This window comes from Aythya ferina (assembly GCF_964211825.1).
Source record: "Aythya ferina genome assembly, chromosome: 7".
NCBI classification, from domain to species: domain Eukaryota; kingdom Metazoa; phylum Chordata; class Aves; order Anseriformes; family Anatidae; genus Aythya; species Aythya ferina.
The window spans coordinates 18,197,525-18,216,303 of record NC_140302.1 but is presented as its reverse complement, the minus strand read 5'-3'; the positions used below and the strand labels follow the sequence as shown (position 1 = coordinate 18,216,303).

The 18,779-nt window shown below is 43.3% G+C and overlaps 1 protein-coding gene across 7 annotated transcripts in view; it reads right to left on the bottom strand.

Annotated features, from left to right (window-relative positions):
* SEC31B (SEC31 homolog B, COPII coat complex component) overlaps positions 1-18,779 on the bottom strand; it is a 30,859-nt gene that overhangs the window by 5,282 nt on the left and 6,798 nt on the right. For 3 of the 7 annotated variants that reach the window (XM_084526426.1, XM_084526428.1, XM_084526427.1), the window contains exons 5-23: positions 18,560-18,655; positions 17,808-17,948; positions 17,141-17,283; positions 16,790-16,889; positions 14,608-14,769; positions 13,589-13,741; positions 12,591-12,821; positions 11,036-11,110; positions 10,343-10,426; positions 9,289-9,397; positions 8,699-8,877; positions 7,914-8,040; positions 6,647-6,792; positions 5,842-6,015; positions 5,026-5,214; positions 3,974-4,187; positions 3,275-3,601; positions 2,571-2,609; positions 641-693 (exon numbers count right to left, since the gene is read on the bottom strand). In XM_084526426.1, coding sequence (XP_084382552.1) covers positions 641-693; positions 2,571-2,609; positions 3,275-3,601; positions 3,974-4,187; positions 5,026-5,214; positions 5,842-6,015; positions 6,647-6,792; positions 7,914-8,040; positions 8,699-8,877; positions 9,289-9,397; positions 10,343-10,426; positions 11,036-11,110; positions 12,591-12,821; positions 13,589-13,741; positions 14,608-14,769; positions 16,790-16,889; positions 17,141-17,283; positions 17,808-17,948; positions 18,560-18,655 — 2,742 coding nt within the window. Of the gene's footprint in view, positions 1-640; positions 694-2,570; positions 2,610-3,274; positions 3,602-3,973; positions 4,188-5,025; positions 5,215-5,841; positions 6,016-6,646; positions 6,793-7,913; positions 8,041-8,698; positions 8,878-9,288; positions 9,398-10,342; positions 10,427-11,035; positions 11,111-12,590; positions 12,822-13,588; positions 13,742-14,607; positions 14,770-16,789; positions 16,890-17,140; positions 17,284-17,807; positions 17,984-18,559; positions 18,656-18,779 lie in introns of those variants that run through there. The other 4 variants (XM_084526431.1, XM_084526430.1, XM_084526429.1 and 1 more) reach the window with 4 other exon arrangements.

Here is an 18,779-nt window from a genome sequence, read left to right as displayed (position 1 = left end):
AGGAGTGGGGGGCGGGAATGGTGCCAAAGAAGCTTCTCATTGCACCTGCCAGCAGGCAGCAGTAATAGAAATGGGGTATTGAGAGCATTTGTTGCAAAATAGCTCAGCTTACAGGTCCTCCAGTGCAATCACTACAAGGTGGAGAGCAGCAAGGCAAATATAGCACACAGCTCAAAGCTACACCTGTCCCAATTTCTTTCAGAAGGTGCCATCTCAGCGCCTAAGGAAAATCACTGTGGGTCTCACCGTGCTTAGGGGAAATGCTGCCCCCAACAGTCAGGTGCTAATTTAGCATGATCTTTCAAGCTGCATCAAAAAAGGCACACGGGCAAGGGGATAAGTTTAAATCTGTATTTCTAGCAACAGGTGACTGTAGTCAGTCTGGGAAGTACTGAGAGAAGATGCAGCACCACCACCAACATAATCGCGGTACAAAACAGCCACCCTGGATAACGGTATGTGAGTTTGGATGGCAAAGAGTCAGGATGATTTAGACTGCAATCCTAGTATTGTATATCATGCAGGATCAACATGGAATGAGAGGTGCTGAGCGTGACGAGGAGCAGTTAGAGGAATGCATCTTTTGCATGCAGCTCCCTGGGTAAAAGGCAACCAACACATATTCTAGTCGAAAGCTTACCTTTTTTTTCTGAAGGCCTCCTCTTACAGATGGATCGGTCCAAGATTCCTGAGCTGTCAAGAGACAGAACAATACACAGATGTCAGACTAGGAGAAGATGGCCACAGCTGAAATTTATGGTTTGGAACTCCTATCAGCAAAAGGCCCATGTCTCTAATTCCCCCATCACTGCACCTTCAGACCATTTCAGCTGAGGAATTTGAGGTTCAGTTCACAGACCCAAGAACTGCTCTTGATTTCCTTTCTCCTAATTACCTTCTCAGCATCTGAATATGTGCACAGGCTTCAAGAGGTGACATCTGATCAGACTGTCCTGGTACCCCCCTAATCCCACACAGAAAGCCTTTTCTTAACTACCTGAAGCCTTCCACATTCTGCACAGGCTGCAGAAGTCAGCCTCAAGAGTCAGGTCTAGATGTTAGTCAGGACCTGCATGTAGAATCAGGGATTGCCTGGGGTTCCCCAGACAGAGAATCTAGTGCTGTGGTTATGCAGCAAAGGCTACTCTATGGGTGAAAGGGTTTCTCAGGAACACTTACAGGAGTGCCTCACTGTGGAAGTTCACAGCGGTGCAGGTTACTGTGATAGGGGAAGACTTCAGAGGTGGGCTGAAATTTTCCCTTTCCAAAAGGATACTCAGGAACAAAGCTTACTAAAATTTGCTGCCTTCTCAGCTAGAAAGGAACAGACTTGGCCAGCAAAGTTCTTGGGAGCAGAAGGGTGTCTCAGCAGAGAGTCAGTGGTACCTAGCCCTGAACCTCTCACTAGGTAATTAAAAATCCATTAGACCACATGACATCAAAAGACCTTCAACCACACTTCATTTTGCTACAGCCAAATTCCAACTACCTTGTCCATGGCTGTCTTGTAAGGGTACCTGGATCTCTAGACAGAACCTCAGTGCTTCTTTTGTCATGACAGTATTAATAACCTCAGGCCCACGAGACGAGCAGGATCTGTGAGAAAGTGGCATAATTCTATGGGGCAATATCAAAATTGCTGGAGCTCAGTGCCACACTTAATGAGCCACTGATCCTCAACTGAGCTTTAAAAATCACAGGGGAAAGATGCAAAAGGTGCTTCATTACTTTAATTACCTTTATTATTAAAACTCTGGCAGCCTCTTTTTGCCCTCCCTTTTCCCATGATTTCAAGACTCACTCTCTGATGAGTTTGGATCAGTAGTTTAATTAAGTTGGCACTTATTTCTAGCTTGGGGATTCTGTGCCCTAGAACTCTGCTGGCCCCCACCGAGCTTGTGGCCTAGCAGTCCCTGGCACTATTCCAGCCCAGTGGCACTTTGAATCCTCACAGGAAACAGCTATTTAAATTGTAGTCTTTAAGCCAGGCACTTAATCATCAGACACGAGACAACAGGAACCTGCTGCATTTTGCTGGGATAAAACCCTGGCTATCTTGCCTCTACTACTTGTGAAAGACAATTTCTCAACAACCCTGAAAAGAACACTCCATAGCAGCAGTCTCCAGCAATGCCTGTCCTAGAAAAAATACAACTGTCACAAGATGAAGTCAGGGATTAACCTAGCCAGACGGGAGATCAGCCAACACGTTACTGTCCTTCACCCTGTCCTTGATGCCCACCGAGAGCATGGGATTTCTACAAGCAAAGATCTCTCTTCACTATGCTAGTGAGAATTTCTCGACGAGCTCATGTTCAGGAGTTTACAAAGGAAGTAAGTCTGGCTAGATTTAGGGATCCTACAGTCTCTTTCCAGGCTAAAAACAGTACACATCAAAACCTGGGCAACAGCAACCCTGGTTGCACAGCTCTCCAGACATGCAAGGAAACAACAAACAGCAATGAGCAGGCATGCATGCATGCATACTAAACATGCACACACCCCCCACATTTCACTGGAAGCAGCAACATTGCCTCCCCCACAGCTCTGGAGGCTTCTTGGTGTACTACCTGCATGATCCATGTGGGGATCTAGCCAAGGGAAGAAACCTGAAAATCAAGGTAGGGTGGGAGTCATCATCACCAACAGCTTTTACTCAGCAAGTAATATCCCTGGATACTATTCCTAAAAGCTTTTCAGAAGGAACTTGCATAGCCTTAGTACACTGCAGAGAGGAAACCAGAGGAGACTCCATGGCAAACATTTTATGGCAACAGGAAATGATGAGGAGAATTAGAGCACAGCACACAGGAATTTTATCTTGAAGCTAGGCAAGGGGCATCCCACAGACAAGGAAGAACCACCTTGCTACCCCAGCATTTCAAACGTACTTTTCATTTAAGTTACATAAGCAGGGATAAGATCGGAAAGCCTTCCACCAATAATCCCCCAGGAACTAGCATCCTTTCAGTCAGACCAGATGCCTCTGGAGTGAGTGATTACTCAAGGGTGCGCTAAGAACCTGAATAGACAGCATCTTGTAACCACAACCCAGGGGACAGAGAAGCTGAACAGCCTGACTGAAACTGTCATCACTGCTGTATTCCACCACCACAGCAAGCCTCAGCACAACGAACCTGTAAGGTTAGCCTCCAAGAATCCCACATCTAGCCTTTAAGGAAACAGACCAGAGCTCAGAAGGCCTGTGTCCCTTATGTACTGCAAACTGCCTCCAGGAGTGCCCAGGCACCCAAGTCACCCAAGCAGTACTTACCTGTGGGAGGAGGAGGAAGGCTGGCTGCTGGCAGGGGCTTAGTAGATGGAGCTCCAGGACCACCCTGAGGGTAACCCATGTTCATAGGGCAGCTGAACGGTGCTGAAGAGAAACCTAGAGGAGACTGGCTGGCCACAGGGAAAGGAGAAGCTGCAGGAAGCTGAGATGATGGGAGCGAGGCTGGAGTGAAGAGGGCAGGTCCAGGTGGTAGAACACCAGGAGATGTCATGGGCATGGACTGTCCTGACAGAGGAGGCTGGCTGGGGAAGGAAGCAGGACCACCAGGTCTGGCTGCCGCTGGGCTGAATGGCTGAGACTGTGACAGAGCTACAAATGAGAAAGAGTGCATCAGCATCACTTGTTGCGTGTTCAATCTACTCCTGGTGCTCTCCTTCATCCCAGTAACTCTTTCCTTCTCCAAGCCATGCCCTAGTGTGTCCATGTGAAGTGTATCCCCCACAAAGTTAGTAGTGGCTCCTCCATCCCTATATATGCTTAACAACAGTAGTAGTGCAGCAACAGTTACTAGAACTAGAAATGTCAGAAGCGCTGAGAAGCTTCTCTGACAGCTGACTTGTTCTTTTTAAGTACAACAGACCTGTGAGAAAGAGGTAAAGCAGCCATCTCTGCTGAAGGTTTTGGTCTGTGGAAGTCTACAGAAGACCTGGAGAACAGACGCAACTATCAGGCAGTGCTTACCTGGCCCTGAAGCTGTTGCTGGAACCATGCCCAAGTTGTACTGTGGGTACGGGGGCCCTCTGGAATAGACTCCTGTTTGCAGACCAGCGCTGGCCTGGGGGGCAGCAGCAGCATGATGAGGTGTCATGGACAACGCTGGCACTGGCTGAGGTGTGAAGAGGGAAGGCACTGAAGGCTGAGGGGGTGCCGAAGGGGTAAGTGACTGATAGCTGGGCTGCAATTACAAAACGAAGGACTTTGAAATGGCTAAAGGAGTCATATAAGACACATACATAAAACAGATGTACTTTCTGTCCCTGTCACTTCTCAGGCAAGAGATGCTGCTGCTTCTGTCAGTGCTCTGGATGGATTGGATCAAAGGCCTGATTGCTACCTGGAGCACAAAGGACCTCCCTCAAACCATCACTGTGTTTGGCGGGAGAAGACAAAGAGAACAAGCCTGGGTGCTTCCTTCTCTGCTGGCACAAGACTTGATGGCCCTTTCTTTCCCATCACATAGCTTGCTCTAGTGGCTGGGAAACACACTCTTCAGCGTATTCCCAGCCTTTCACAAAGATTTGCCCTCAGGAACCAATTTCCACATAGTCACTTCCTGGAAGCAAAACCAGAGGAAAATAATAAAGAAATAAAGAAGTAAAGGAAACTGGACGCAAAACTTCTTGAACACAGTTTTCTTGAGCCAGGAACTGAGACGAAGCCATACTGCACTAATTTTACTGAGATCTGAGGGTGAGATGGCATAGGAGAGTGAACCACAGCCCCCTTTTTGCTCAGTATGTGAGATCTCAGACTCTATTAGAAGTGGCAGTGGATCACTGCACTTGTAGTGGTCTTCCTCAGTGACTAGATGTGGGTCAGGACTTTGTGAAAAGAAGCCGTACAGCCCATTTTTGCATTTTTAAAGAGCTCGTGTTTGCTCCAGCGAAGAATATCACTGATGAGATCCTCAGCACCTGCAGTCTGCACCATCTCACATTACTTCACATGCCTTCCCCAACCCAGCAGCCTTCTTCCCTCTCCCCAAGCCACGAGCACTTGAATTTAAGGCCTACCTTCTCTGGATGTTTGGGACCTGTTTTGCGGGCTGCTCCTTCAGGGGTGGAACCCCTCCTGGCTGCTGGAGATGTCTGTTTAATGACACCTACATTGACACGAGCATAGGGGAAAGGGGGTGGCTGCTGATCACCCACATTCCCTCCTTGAGCATGGAAGAGACGGTCTCGGAGCTGTTCGATCAGGAGCTGAAACAAACTATGTGTTAGGAGAAGCATCCTTAGAGCCTCAAATGGAGGTGGTATTCAAAGCAGACTCTGATCCAAAGCACAGCTAGCTTTGCAGCCTTATGCTCCATTTCTACAGTAGTCACCAGGAAAAACAAACCTGTAAGTGACAAATTTTAGGATGTATTCCCTCACAGATGAAGCCTTCCTGATCCTTCTCACAATCTTTATGGTATTCCCTCTCCAACCTCCATTCACATTTGAGCACTGGTCAGATTTGCTTTGAACTACAAGCTGGCCTCCCCATTCCCTTCTACCAGCTAGGTATCAGAACTAGACATGGCTTCCCTGGAAAGCTACTTCCGAACAGTGCTCTCCAGGAACCCTATTACACGTTTTTTAATTTCCTTCTTTTCCCCAAATCAAAGGCACTACAAATAAACAAACAAAAAACAACAAATGCCATGGTCGTAGACAAAAAAAAAAAAAAAAAAAAAAAAAAAAAAAAAAAAAGCTCTACTCTCAAGTTACAATAATTAAGGTGAAACCTTAAGTCCTGATGCAAGTCAAACCCCAAAGTTCTCTTGTGGAAATTATCATTTTTCCCCTTTTAGTAACCTTTCCCACAACAACTTGTTTCTCACTCACCTCTTTGGAGCTGTTGGGCAGGTAATCCATTGCAGCTGCCAAGCATCCCTGTGATGCCAGGAGACTGGCATACTGCGTGATTCGCTCTGCCAAGACAGGGCCTGGCGCTGGTCCTGCTGTGCCTCGGAGCATCTCAATGGACCTGCTCAGCACCATCACCTTCTCCACGAGATCCTGAACAGGCAGGGGGAGGGGGAGAAATGTACCGTTCAGAATCTGGTTTGCTTTACTGGCGCATTTCACACTGAGACAATGCCAGATGGCTCTTCCCTTTCAACTAAAATCGGGTCCAACATCAAGAAAAGTTACTCCGTTTGGCACCAGACACTACCACTGATGACCATTTCTTCAGGTGCGCTTTATGGAGAAAAACAGGATCCAGAAAACAAATCCTGACACAGCTACTTTTACAGTAAGGGAAAAAAGAAAATCAGAAACCACAAGGAAGTTCCAATCAGCTGTGATCTTTTTACAAAGAAATTATTTCTGTAACTCAAGGAGTTACAAGATATCATCTTGGAAGAGAAAGGATTAAAACCATACCAGAAGAAATTCACTAGAAAAAATTACTATTGCTGACAAACAGACCAGAATTTTTTCAGTTATTCAAAGCTGCTCCAACTCCTAGAAATCAAAGTAATGGTTGTATCTGTACAATGATATATGCGTTGCTGGCTGATGACTAGGAGAAGCCAGCTACTTCTTTTGGAAGCCAGCTATTCTGTGCTAGATGTGATGATGCAAACAGATTAGGGTTACCAGACTGGCCTAGAGAGAAGTCAAACCAACATCATAGCACCTGTACCTGCAGGGCAAGGGGTGACGAAGTCTCATGGTTTTTTACCCAGCATTCCACCAACCTCTCCACATTTCCTGACGAGATATAGCAGAGGCAGGCATCGTTGGACAGGGCCGCATCTCCCTCCGACTCTAGGCGGGCACCCAGCATGTCTACAAAGGAAGAAACACAGCCAACATTTAACACTTAGTATTTGAAGAGCTCATAATCACCAAGGCTCCTCTCTTAGCAATCTTACTCTGGCTTGGCATGAAAAGATGTTGCCAACTTTTGATCTGAACCTAATTCTGGGTTAACACAGAAAAATTGGCATCATTAAGGAATACCAAAGTCAGTTTGTTTGGAAAGAGAAGTCATTTCTTTATACATCTATCAATTCTTATTTGTCTAAGCTATAAAAGAAGGAAAAAGCCTTAAAAATAACAGATTAAATTGGCAAAATCTCCAATGCTCTTTTTCCAGTAAGGTGTGGATATCTCCCAGCAACAGTTGTGTCCAGTAACAGAGACCATAAGTAATCTGGTAGTTATCAATGTTCAGCAAAAGCTAGGAGATAAGGGTGACCTGGAGATATCTCACTATTGCCACTGCCAGGGCAACTTTCCTGCCCTACACTTTGGTCTGTACTAGATGCCCCGTTTTCTTGCATTTCAAGTTACGTCATCTTACTCGTATGAAGTGCTGGCACTTCTCCAACAGAGCTTAGCCATTCCTGTCAGCCAGGTGCTAGCTGCCAGCTAAGTAACATTTCTTCAGATTCAGATAACATTTCTTCAGATTCAGCCCCTTAACTTTACCTTATCAGAACAACCCACTGCTGAGCGCGTTTGGCTTTTAACAAGCTTGAGAAAACTACTGAAGACATCAGTCATTAACCCACCTCTGAGCTTAAAAGAGAAGGGAACCTGCTGGACAGAAAAACCCCTTCCAGATGGAGTGAAGCCACTTGACCTTCTACTGTCAAGGAAATCCCTGTCTCCACAGAATAAAATAATAAATATAACACTTAGTACCTCAGTCTGTTGCCCATTCTAATTTTTTTTCCAAGTTATTGACTGAGGTGACAGGAAATACCAGCACATATTTTAAGTCATGACTGTCAACTAAAGTGTACATAACTCATTCTACTAATTTAACAGTCCACACTTGAGATTTCCAGCTAGCTGTAATAAGAAGTGCTTTCCTTCCTCAACTGTGTCTGCTTCTTAGGGTAAGCAGTCCAGAAATGCCTTCCCCAGGGAATGTCTTATCAAAAGATAGCAACACTGCATACCACAGAGCTGGGTATAGTCCTCATGCTTTGCGTATGTTAACAAGATGGCCAGTGCCTCCTTCCAGCTCTGTAGATCACACGTGCAAACGATATCTTGCCACTTCTGCTGCACAATGGAGGACAGCAGCTGTGAGGAAAAAAAAAGGGCCTGTCAGTGACTGAAGACTAAGATATACTGACTGCTCAGACAAGTGCATTTGCAGGGATAGCTGACTCTCAGACACACTTCCCAGTATGATTCTACTACCTCACTGCACATTAAAGTCCACCAATCTCAGCACTCCAGTGTTAGCAGTAACTGGTGCCTAATGCCTCCAAAGAAAGAGAAAATCCCCAAAAAGCACTGAAGATGAAAGCAGTCACACTAGGCAAGACTAAAGATCAGCATGCCCTGTTTCAGAGCAGATAGTATTAATGATTGGGAATACAGTGCTGGGCTTTGGCAACCCTTGTTACCCCTTTTCCAACCTCATTAGGCTATAAATAAGCCAGGACTCTCCTAGCTGAGCTGTAAAGGGGCACTATAGTATGCTCAACAGGTTACAGGCATGGGGAGCTGAGGCAGAAACTGTTAAATGAAAAGAAAGGAACAAAGAACAGACACTCTAGGTGGGTAACAAGACAACGTCATAAAACTATAAGAATAAATGTCTAGCCAAGAGGAGGTGAATGGATTCTGCTGACATTCTACTTCCTGCCAAAGCATTTCCATATATTCAGACAAACATCTGCCATAGTATCACACACCTTCCCCTGTTCTGTGGGTAAACAAAACAGTCACTAACCAGGGAGAGTTTTGTCTTCCGCTTGGCAAAGTAGCGCTTCTGTGTCTCCTTTAGGAGGTTCTCCCCACCAGCTATAGCTAAGATGATGGCATCAGCAAAGCGCTCTGCCCGCATGCACAGCTCCACTGCACCCTCAAAGTTCCCCAACAAAAGAGCTTGGCTGATGAGTCCATCTGTATCTACAGAGGTGAGAAAGCAGAGTCAACCCACAGGGGCACCATACAGATGTACTGATCAAGCATTTTAAAAAGCAAACAATAAAAGACAAATAAAACATATGGAAGTCCAGCTAAAGGAAGATCTGGAAACACAAATCAGGTTTTGCAGTTAAACAAACAGACCCATTGATTTGACAGTAACTCTTCCATCATCTAGACATTTCTCCTCCACTTTTAACAGGTGTCTTATATGTGAAGAGTATTTTTTTTGCACAATGCTGAGGCATGATGCATGACAGTAGGGTACATCATGTATTCTAAAGGTATTCATCTGCTGGAGTGGACCAAATTCTTCCTGGTCCCTAGAGAATTTTATGGTTTACCCTCCTCCCATTATCTAAAGACAGAAGAAAAAACCTTCATATACTATACCTTCTGTGACAGGAATCTCCAATGCATTCATATTCTGTGGGATGAGGTTGTCAAAAAAGGCTGAAGAGGAGGAAACAGCAGCTACATCATCACTGGTATTTATCAAAAGCTGTGCAAAGAGTGCAAGAGGTTACTTTATTCGTTGAACACACAGATTCTGCCCAAAACAGTTTAATGGTTTACAGGGTGTGGTGGGGCTACTCTTCATTTGGTTGAGAATGCTCATATAAATCTGATTTCAACTTGGAAATCCTTCATGCCTCCTGTCAATGCACTACCAACGTGCACAGTTTCACCGAGGTAGCAACAAGAAAAGTGTGACTATTGACAAAGCTTAGGAGACTTGACAGTGTAAGACATGCAATGACATTTTGCTGGACAGCATTCATTTACTCAACTGCCAGCAAGCTGTACAATTTCGCATGGAGCAGGGACAAGCCCAACAAGGAATACCTGTAATTAATAAGCAGGATCACAGACATGCTTGGTGCTTGATGGGAATGCAGGATACAAATGTTACCACTAGAATACCTCAACAAGTGTTTAAGGCTTGTGAAGATCACTAATTTGAGGATAGCAGGTTTAGATTCCTTAGAAGAACAAAATTACAGAAGATGCTGAACCAGGCCTTGGAAGGCATGTGAAGTTGGACATCCCGAAATCATATGAAAATACATTTCAAAGGATAGAGGTGAAAAGGAAAGAAACGCAAAAGAAATACCACAGCAGAAGCTTCACAGAGGAAATCCAGAACTGTAGCATGAAGTTAAGCTGGGCTGAGGCTAAGTCTATCGCTGAAGATATCAGCACTGGTGAAGCAAGCCTTCTTGCAGGGTTAACAGCCGGGAGTCCGTCTTCATCATTCGCTGATTTGTTTTAAAGCCAGAAGGGACCACTATGATCGCTTAGTCTGACCCTGTGAGGGTCAGACAGGCCTGTGAACTGCCCTCTGCGATTCCTGCATCGAGCCCAACAACTTGTGGTTGGAATTAAACCTTCCTGTTCATTCTGCCCTCCGCTGCTCTCCCAGACTGGCAAGATGTACAGGACATACCTGATCTGACTGTGCAGTGTTTGCCTCATTGGCCTCAGGAAGGGGCTGTTTATCTGGGATCCCATTACTCAAACATGAGGCGATCTAAAAAAAAGTAAGAGACATTCCCTGGGTGAAGCCCCTGTTAAAGTCAAACACATGAGCAGCAAAGCCACCAAATGACTGACAAGTCCCAGATGACTCCCCTGGCTCTTTCACCTGTTTGAAAAGTTCCACCTTTCCCTATTCCTGGCTGGCCACCCAGCAGAGGTCATTTATCCTTTTTAGAGCATTGCCCATGGTGCTGAAAGGTGCATGCTGCACTCCTGAAGTTCCAACAGTGCTGTGCCAGACTATCTTCATTTGTCATCTTCTTTCTGGCTGAGGAACTCTGAGACACAGAGAGCTGGATGCTAGAAGCAGCTCTCACAACTGTGCTGCTGTTATACGCTCTTTTGAGTAGCAATGACTGGTAGTAAGATAACAGGGCTCAAGATCCCTCTGGTCTGATCCAGTAAAGCTACTGTTATACTCTTACAAGTTCCCACATCCACTTTTTAATGAGGATTTCAGGTGTCCCTCAGCAGAAATTTCATACATTTTGGTTCTGTGTGTGCTGCAAGGGCACTCACTCATTTCCAGCAGTGACCCCATAACCTTCCTGCAGCAGCTTTAGTCCTGTAAAGGTTCCTCTGTATTGAAAGACACCCTTACCTTTTTTTGCAGATCCTCTTTATTGTAGCCCAGCAGCTTGAGGAGTTTAGCCCTGGATTCCTGCTCCAGGTTCACCTGAGTCACAAAGGACAAAGAAAAAGACAAGAAAAATGTGTAAAATCCAAGACATCTACACACTGCCAGTGGCTGGCTACTTCTAGCAGCAGCAAAGTCTACAGCTCATCTTATAGATAAAGAACTATTACAAGTACACCCAGTGAATACCGTGAGTAAATCTATAGAACGTAAGGTAACGAAAAGGGTGAAATTCAAGTTCTGTCATATAGCTACAACTAGGTGCAACCTAGAGTCAGAGCTATGCCTTTGTGCATATTTAGTGCACTTGGTCATTAATTCTCTGGATGGTCCAGGATGTGCTAGGCTGATCTCTGTGCAGTGACAATGGACTGATCTGAATCTGGATGAAACAAGGTGGTTGCCTGAACTCCTAGCTGGCTTCACAAAAAAAAAAAAAGTTAACTAATTGTTACAGAAGCTCTCTAGGTGGGGATTTCAGACAGTCCCAGAATTGCCCACAAGCTGTACACAGCCCACTTCATACACGCTACTCGTATGCTTTAATGAGTGATTAATGTCTTGCAAGAAGAACCTGGCTGTTTTATTAAGTCTTCCAGGCTGTTCCTACTATAGAACTGAACAATCTGTACATAGATAAGATATTTGTAAATGGTTGGTAGAAACTGTTCCTGCAGATGCGGAAATGGTCATGCAGGACAGTATTCTGTACAGAATTAAGATGCTTGGTTTTTAGTTTAAGAAAATCAATAGCAGTGGGTCTTGCCTGTCCTGGATTTTTTTTGTAGGACTACAGGCATTCTGAATTACAAGAATTCAGTAGAATGACATTTTGAGGTATCTCATCCAATGCTGCTGAAGACATTGTTGGAATGACCCTTGTGACAAAGACTCTTGTCACCACCTAGACAGCAACTGGCCCCCCATTCAAGAGACCAGATTCTCCATTCAAATGTTATGCTATGGAAGAGATCCCAATATTTCCACAAAGGCAAGCAGGCTGCCTGTGAGTGTCTATAAAAAACTATCAAGAATAAGTCCAGCCTCTCTAGAAAGATGGTCATTCCTCACTACCAAACTCTTTCATAAGTAAGAAATTGCCAATGAAACCATCATCTTATGCAGTGCTACAGGCAGTTCTCATGCTGCCACAGATCTTGCCTCATTATTGGGGAATATCATTAGCCACTTGGACTTAGTTTTGAGAAATTGTAATGGTGAAACCCCATGGGTAGTAGATTTAACTTGGACTTCAGTCAAGATGAGAAAATTCTGTTTAGCACCTTGACAGAAAGACCAAACAAAGACACTGAAAAGACCATTCCTATGGAAAAACAATGCAACCTTCAAGACCTCAACTGTCAAGATTTCTTTTAGACCATTAATTAACTAGCCAATTCAGTTTGATTTTATATCTTAAAGAACAGAAATATAAAAGACTAGAGAGGAGCATAACCAGCACATTTCACCCCAGCAATGTGAAAGAAATGACCTCTGTGCTTCACCATTGCCATCCTACCTTCAAGAAGTTCCATAGGTTCTCATCAAACTGCAACTTGGCTGTCTGGATCTTGCCCTTGCAGTAATCAAGGAGGTTTCCTGACTGCAGAGCCATCTGCAGTTCTCTGGATCGGAGCAGGAATTCAGTTTCAGTAGTGACTTGACTGATGAAAACCTGGTGTGGGTAAGTCTGCTGCATTTGCTGTCCAGGAGCTTTGGTAAGACCAAAGGTAATCAGTTTTCCTCCAAACTGAGCAAGAGAGGGAGACAAAGTAAACATTTTCTTAATAAACAAAAGTAAAAACACCTCTCTTAGCTCTCACTTAGCAAGGCAGACTCAAGCTCCAGCTGTGATCACAAGGAACCCAAAGTTTCACATGTATGGATAGTAGGAACACCGAGAGAGTTCCCATCACAAGCTCTTCCAGCTGAAGAAGCTGCAGTTCCCACTGATAACGAAGACACGTATGTGCTGTCAGGCACAGCCAATTGCAAATGCCAGAAAGGCAGAGAGGAAGAAATACCATTTGGAACTGTTTGTTCTTTTCTGACACAGATAGGCAGGCTGCAATGGTGCCATCATTGCAAAAAAAGCCATCATGCAAATAGCAGGTACTAGACAGACAGAAAACAAGTAAAGACAGGCTAAAAGAAAAATCCAGAGTTTTGATTTAAGGAGGAAGGAGGGGAAGAAAATTAAATACTTGGATAGAGAGCAGAAAGACAGGAGAATGGAAATGCATACCACAGCCTACAAGGACAGGATTTATGAGTCTTTCCTAGCTCTGTTAACTCCTCCTTATAACCTCGCATTCTCTGCAACAGGACTCTTTCATGTTGGAAACATACCTGAACACTGAGCAAAAAAGCTTCCCTATATAGGAAACCACACAGTGCCTTAAACAGGCATTAAAACAACTAGCAGCAGGAAGATATTTTCACAGAGAAAGAAAGGGATTGCATTACTAGAAGACACAATCTATTGCATTTTCAGCTAAGGATGCTGTATTCACTTACTGCAAATGAAACGCCCACAGGTCTGCGAATCCACTTTGGTGGCTTTTTTAGTGGTGGAATCAAAGTGGTCTGAGCTACTTGCTCAGGCACCTGCAAAGGAGGAAGGATCTGTCCTGTGCCAAAGGGATCCAGATTGTTGAAGGAGGAAGAGATCTAGAATCAGATGGAGAAAGGGATAAGATACAATTCAATTCTTGTCTGTATGGAACAAGCACAAAAAAAATACTACTAATAGTTATGCTCCTTGCTGATGAAGAAAGAGACTATTACAGCATCTCTTCCTGAAATATTACCAAGCCCAATGTAAGACAAACGGAATTTCCAAACAGTCTTAGAAATGATTTCTCAACAAAACTTCACCTTGAGAGACTTTCGAGCAAGTTTCCTTAGCACGACAAAAATTCCCTAACACATACTGCTTGGCTTAGCACTCAGCTCATAAACACAGGAATTACAAAATTACTTGTTTTATGCAAGACAGTGACAAAATATGGTCAAAAGTTGTCAATTTATTTCTTGTATTGCTCATAAAGGAATGCTGACTCCCTATCTGCTGCTTGAATCTTTCAAATTAGTTAAAGACTGTCTCAAGCTTTTATAGGACTTCAGTGAGGCTGGTGAAATAACGTCTCCAGACTTTATTGCCTAGACAAGAGTATGTCAGAAGTAGCCTCTGATCTAGATTTCTGATGTTTAGGGAGTTGGTGAGTATATATACACAACGCTGTTCACAAGCATTCTTTATTTTTAACATTATTGGCATAGATTTGGTGTTAGCCAAGGATAACCCTGTTCAAGCTTGACAGGATCACATGGTGTAGCTCCAAAAGACCTCTGACTGGCATACCTGAAAGGAAGCAACACCAGGCTGGGCTAGCTAAGGTTGCCAAAGGATCCCAGGCAAGACCTACATGTTTTGTCTTTTAAGTCAAAACGTGAAATGCATGCTTCTAATGCTCTCAGAAGTCAGGAGAGTAACTGCCAATCCCTCAAAACAAAATACATTCACAGGACTTTACCTTGTCAGCCTGTGTCTTCTGCTGAGCTTCCAGGCTCCCACCCATAACAGAATAAATGTTGATCCATCCATCAAAAGTGGCAGCAGAGAAGATTGAAGGATTCCTAGGACACCACTGAACATCAAAGCACCACTGACTCTGAATAGGTAACTCGTAAACCATCTATCACAAAAAGAGAAGACAGAAGCACACAGTATAAGAATAGCCCTCTGCTTTCCCCAAATTACTTGCCCACAATGAGTGTGTTAGACTTATTTACATACCACCATTGTAAACAAGTCTTATATTTTAGCTTGAAGGATGCATTTACAACAGAGTTGTAACACACTGAGCCCAAACAACAGAAAGCCACAAAAAGCTGCTAAACAATAGGATTCTAACGGTAGAGCAAAACTCAATTGTTACTTTGGGATTTCTTTCTGCTTTCTAAGTACTACTGTACCCGAGTACAATAGCATTGTCGCACCTGCTGTTAACCACAGGAGACACACCAGAAAACAACCCAAGAAAACCAGAAGCCAATAGGCAAGGTGTCATGATCAAGAATGTGTAAACAGAAAGGATAGTCTAGAAGAAAACATTTGACAGGGAAAATAAAAGCCTACAAAAAACAAGTAGAACAAGAAAAGAGGGCTGTAATAGCTGTAGAGAAACTATGAAGGATATTGTAGACAACAAGTCAAGCACTCAAAAATCTGAAGTTCAATTCACGACCAGTCACAGACTTTTTGTCTGATTTGGGGCAACGTACTAACACAACTTGACTTTGAGCCTCCAGTTTGTAAAACAAAGAGATTTGCTTTATGCCTCACAGGCACAATGCTTTCCAGCATACCAAATCACTGCTTCATTCTATGCGAAAACATGATCTTTGCTCTCTGTTCCTAGGTATAAAACTTTGCATTCACTTCTAATAAAATATATGTATTTATTTTTAAGCAGTTTAACAAATAATCCTTCCCCAAAAGAAAATCTCCTCCAAACCAAACCAACCATTCCTCCCAAATTACCAGATCAGCATTGTAAATGCCCTTTTGTTACTATTGAAAACTCTCCTACGTCTTATATCACTTGAAAATTTTCTAATAATTGGCACTAAGTCAAGAAAACCTCCTAAAAATACTATGTACATAGATGCCCAACTTGAATTTGAACTCTACAAATCTACATCAGCATGAATAAAGATAAACTAGCTGCAGTAAATTTGGCTTTTAATTTCTTCCTTTAAAATATAGTGAAAAGGCTTTAGTAAAAATCAAGACATCAGGAACATTTCAGAGTCTGATTCTCTTCTAACCACTACACATCTGTACACAGTGAGCTTCATATCCCCTGAAACCATAACAACAGCATTTCATGTCTTTTATAAAAATAGTTTAATTTATTTTCTTTTTTTTGTCTCCAAGGCAAAGGTGGTCAGCTAAGAAAATTGCCCCAGTAAAATGAATCCAGCCTGGGACTCACAGCTGGACTTTGCTCATTATGGTAAGAGTACTTTCCCTGTGCTATCATCAAGATCAACACAGTGAATTTTGTTCAAAGTTCAAAATTCAGTTTTATGCAGAAACTCGTAATTGAATGAGTAGGTGTGCAGAGAAATTTTTACATAGTCCAATTTAAAATGTTTAAAACAATTGTGATATTTAAGTATTCAGAGATAATAACTTTGAGATACATGACTAAGTAAGCAACTATATGTGAAAATGCTGTACTACAAATGAAGTTTGCAGGCATATTATATTGTTCCCCTCTCAATAACTCTAACAAATGATCCTCGTTCTCCTTAAAGCTTTCCCCCTCTTTTTTTGCTTTTTTTTTTATTTATTTTTTAAGTACTCTAAGAAAAGGAAGAAGCAGCAGCAAAAACATAGAGAACACTATATGGGTGAACACAGAGGGAGTAATTATAATTAGTTGAAACTAAGTTTATAGTTAAAGCTTTCTTCCTTGTACAACTTCTGCACACAGGTATGTCGGAGGAAACCTCTGCTCATACCTGTTGTTTTTAGTCTTATTTAGTCTCTCACAACATTCTCATTTGCTCCAGAAAGAAAGAATGCAGAAGACATACTACAGAAATGATATTGACACTCCACATGGATAAAAAAAGGGACACACATGTAGCATAGCACACAGCTCTGTATAAAGCAGATAATGTGTACTTATAGCTGCTGTTATGTACCTCCCCTGTACTGGGGTTCCAGCACAAGATCCGGTTGTCTTTGGCACTGCTCAACAGCAATTCAGGGTCAGCCTGGCACCAAGAGACGGACAGAACTCCCCTAAAACAGATAGGAAAGAAAACAGACTTCATACCCAGCCCTCTCTCCTATCCTATCAACAAGAAGTGCTGGTACACGTCCTTTTAAGTTCAGAACACTGGTTTTCATCCCAGCTAAAACCAGAGTCAACCGTGAAACAAAACAGCCTAAAACAAATAAATAATTGTAGTTCTCCAAAGTCCAGTCTCCCAGATGTTGGCCTTTTAAAAATGGAGATCCTTGAAAAGGCAACATGACATGTGGGTCCTCACCTAGCATGCCCTTCCAGCTGGCTCAGAGGTGAGGTAGCAAAACGTAAGTCCCATATTTGGATCACTGGCAAGCGGTCATCCTCAGAGGAAAGGACTAGCTGGGTTGCGACTTCTGGGTGCCAGGCCATTCCTGAGCAATGCATCTAGAGACAAAAATAGCACAGAATGAAAATTCAGCAATGCAACCTTGCAATGATGCAAATGGCACAGAGCCACATTGTTCTGTAATTAACTTGCTTAGAATACTTGACATAAAGCAAGCATAGCAATGTCTTGCTGTGGAAAGCAAGTATTTCTACCTTCTCTACATAGCCAAAAAACTCTAACCATACAGAAGTTGAAGGAGTCGTTCAAAGTTGATCTAGGAAGACAGTTAGGGTTAAAACAGAGGAGGCCTCTCATAAATGAGCTGCGAAGACAGAAATGTAAAACAAGGATGCGCTGTACTTATGGTTAGGGTACTGTTTTTGCAGTTCATTAAGGAAAAAAAAAAAAAAAAAAAAAAAAAAAAAAAAAAAGAGAGAGATGCTTTGATGCTGTAGTTCCAAGAAAACCAGTCACAACAGCTCCCACACTACGAGCACTTGATCCCAAGAGCCTGTGCCACTGCTTTGCAGTTATGGTGGTGGCATGTTGTAAGCATGTCAGAATGACAGTCTTCACTCACTCTGTTGCTGTGGTCACTGACTTTGATGATAGGCTCATTCTTCCTGAGGTCCCAAACCACGGCCTTGCCACTGGGGTGAGCAGAGGACAGGATATGCTGTACTTGCCGATTCCAGGACACGACACTGATGTCTTCATGAGGCTGCCAAGATAGGAAAGGCCATAGTTCCATTATCCCTGCATTGAGGAAACACCGATCACGGGATTCTGACATTAGCTTGACATCAAGCAACTGCAAATAATAGCAGCACTGTCCAGAATCACTAGGGAGCAGGCAAAGTTCTTTCCACAGAGAGTACAGTGGACAACCAAACTCTGTGGGGGAATGACACTCGGAAAAGCACCTTTGCATTTTGGGAGCAGGTACTGGATTCTGCATTGACCAAGTGTATCATAAATCATGGGTCCAATAAAGGTCCAATAAGCATTCTTAATCCATCACACATGCCACAGCTGGATCATGAGACAAACTGGTCAGGTGTATGATTCAAACCCACAAAGATCTTACCCATCCACACAAAGTGCATTCTATCGCAACTTGCCAGCCTATCTTCCCTCCCCTTACAACTCTCTTTCCATATCCCAGAATGAAACCCTTAATTCAGTTATGATTCATCTTTCTCCTGACAAAAGTCAAGATCATTCTCTCTTCAGAGAGTTTAGACCAGGATGACTCCACACACTCATACCTTTTACCTTGCCTACTGATATATAAAACTGCATGGGTATTGCCCAGAGGAAAACTCAGTTTACCTGTGATTTAGCCCCTGGAGTCATAGGCACGCTGAAGTTATTCAAGTCCCAGATGAAAATTTCAGAATCATTGGCTCCAGAAGCCAAGAGGTTACACTGCAGAAAAAAAAACAGAAGCTCAGCTGAAACTCCTACTTACTGGGAAAGAGGACAGATTTCTTAAAAATAAATTTAAGTAAAAAAACCCCTAAGCTTCCAAAGTCAGATAAGACCTGCATTT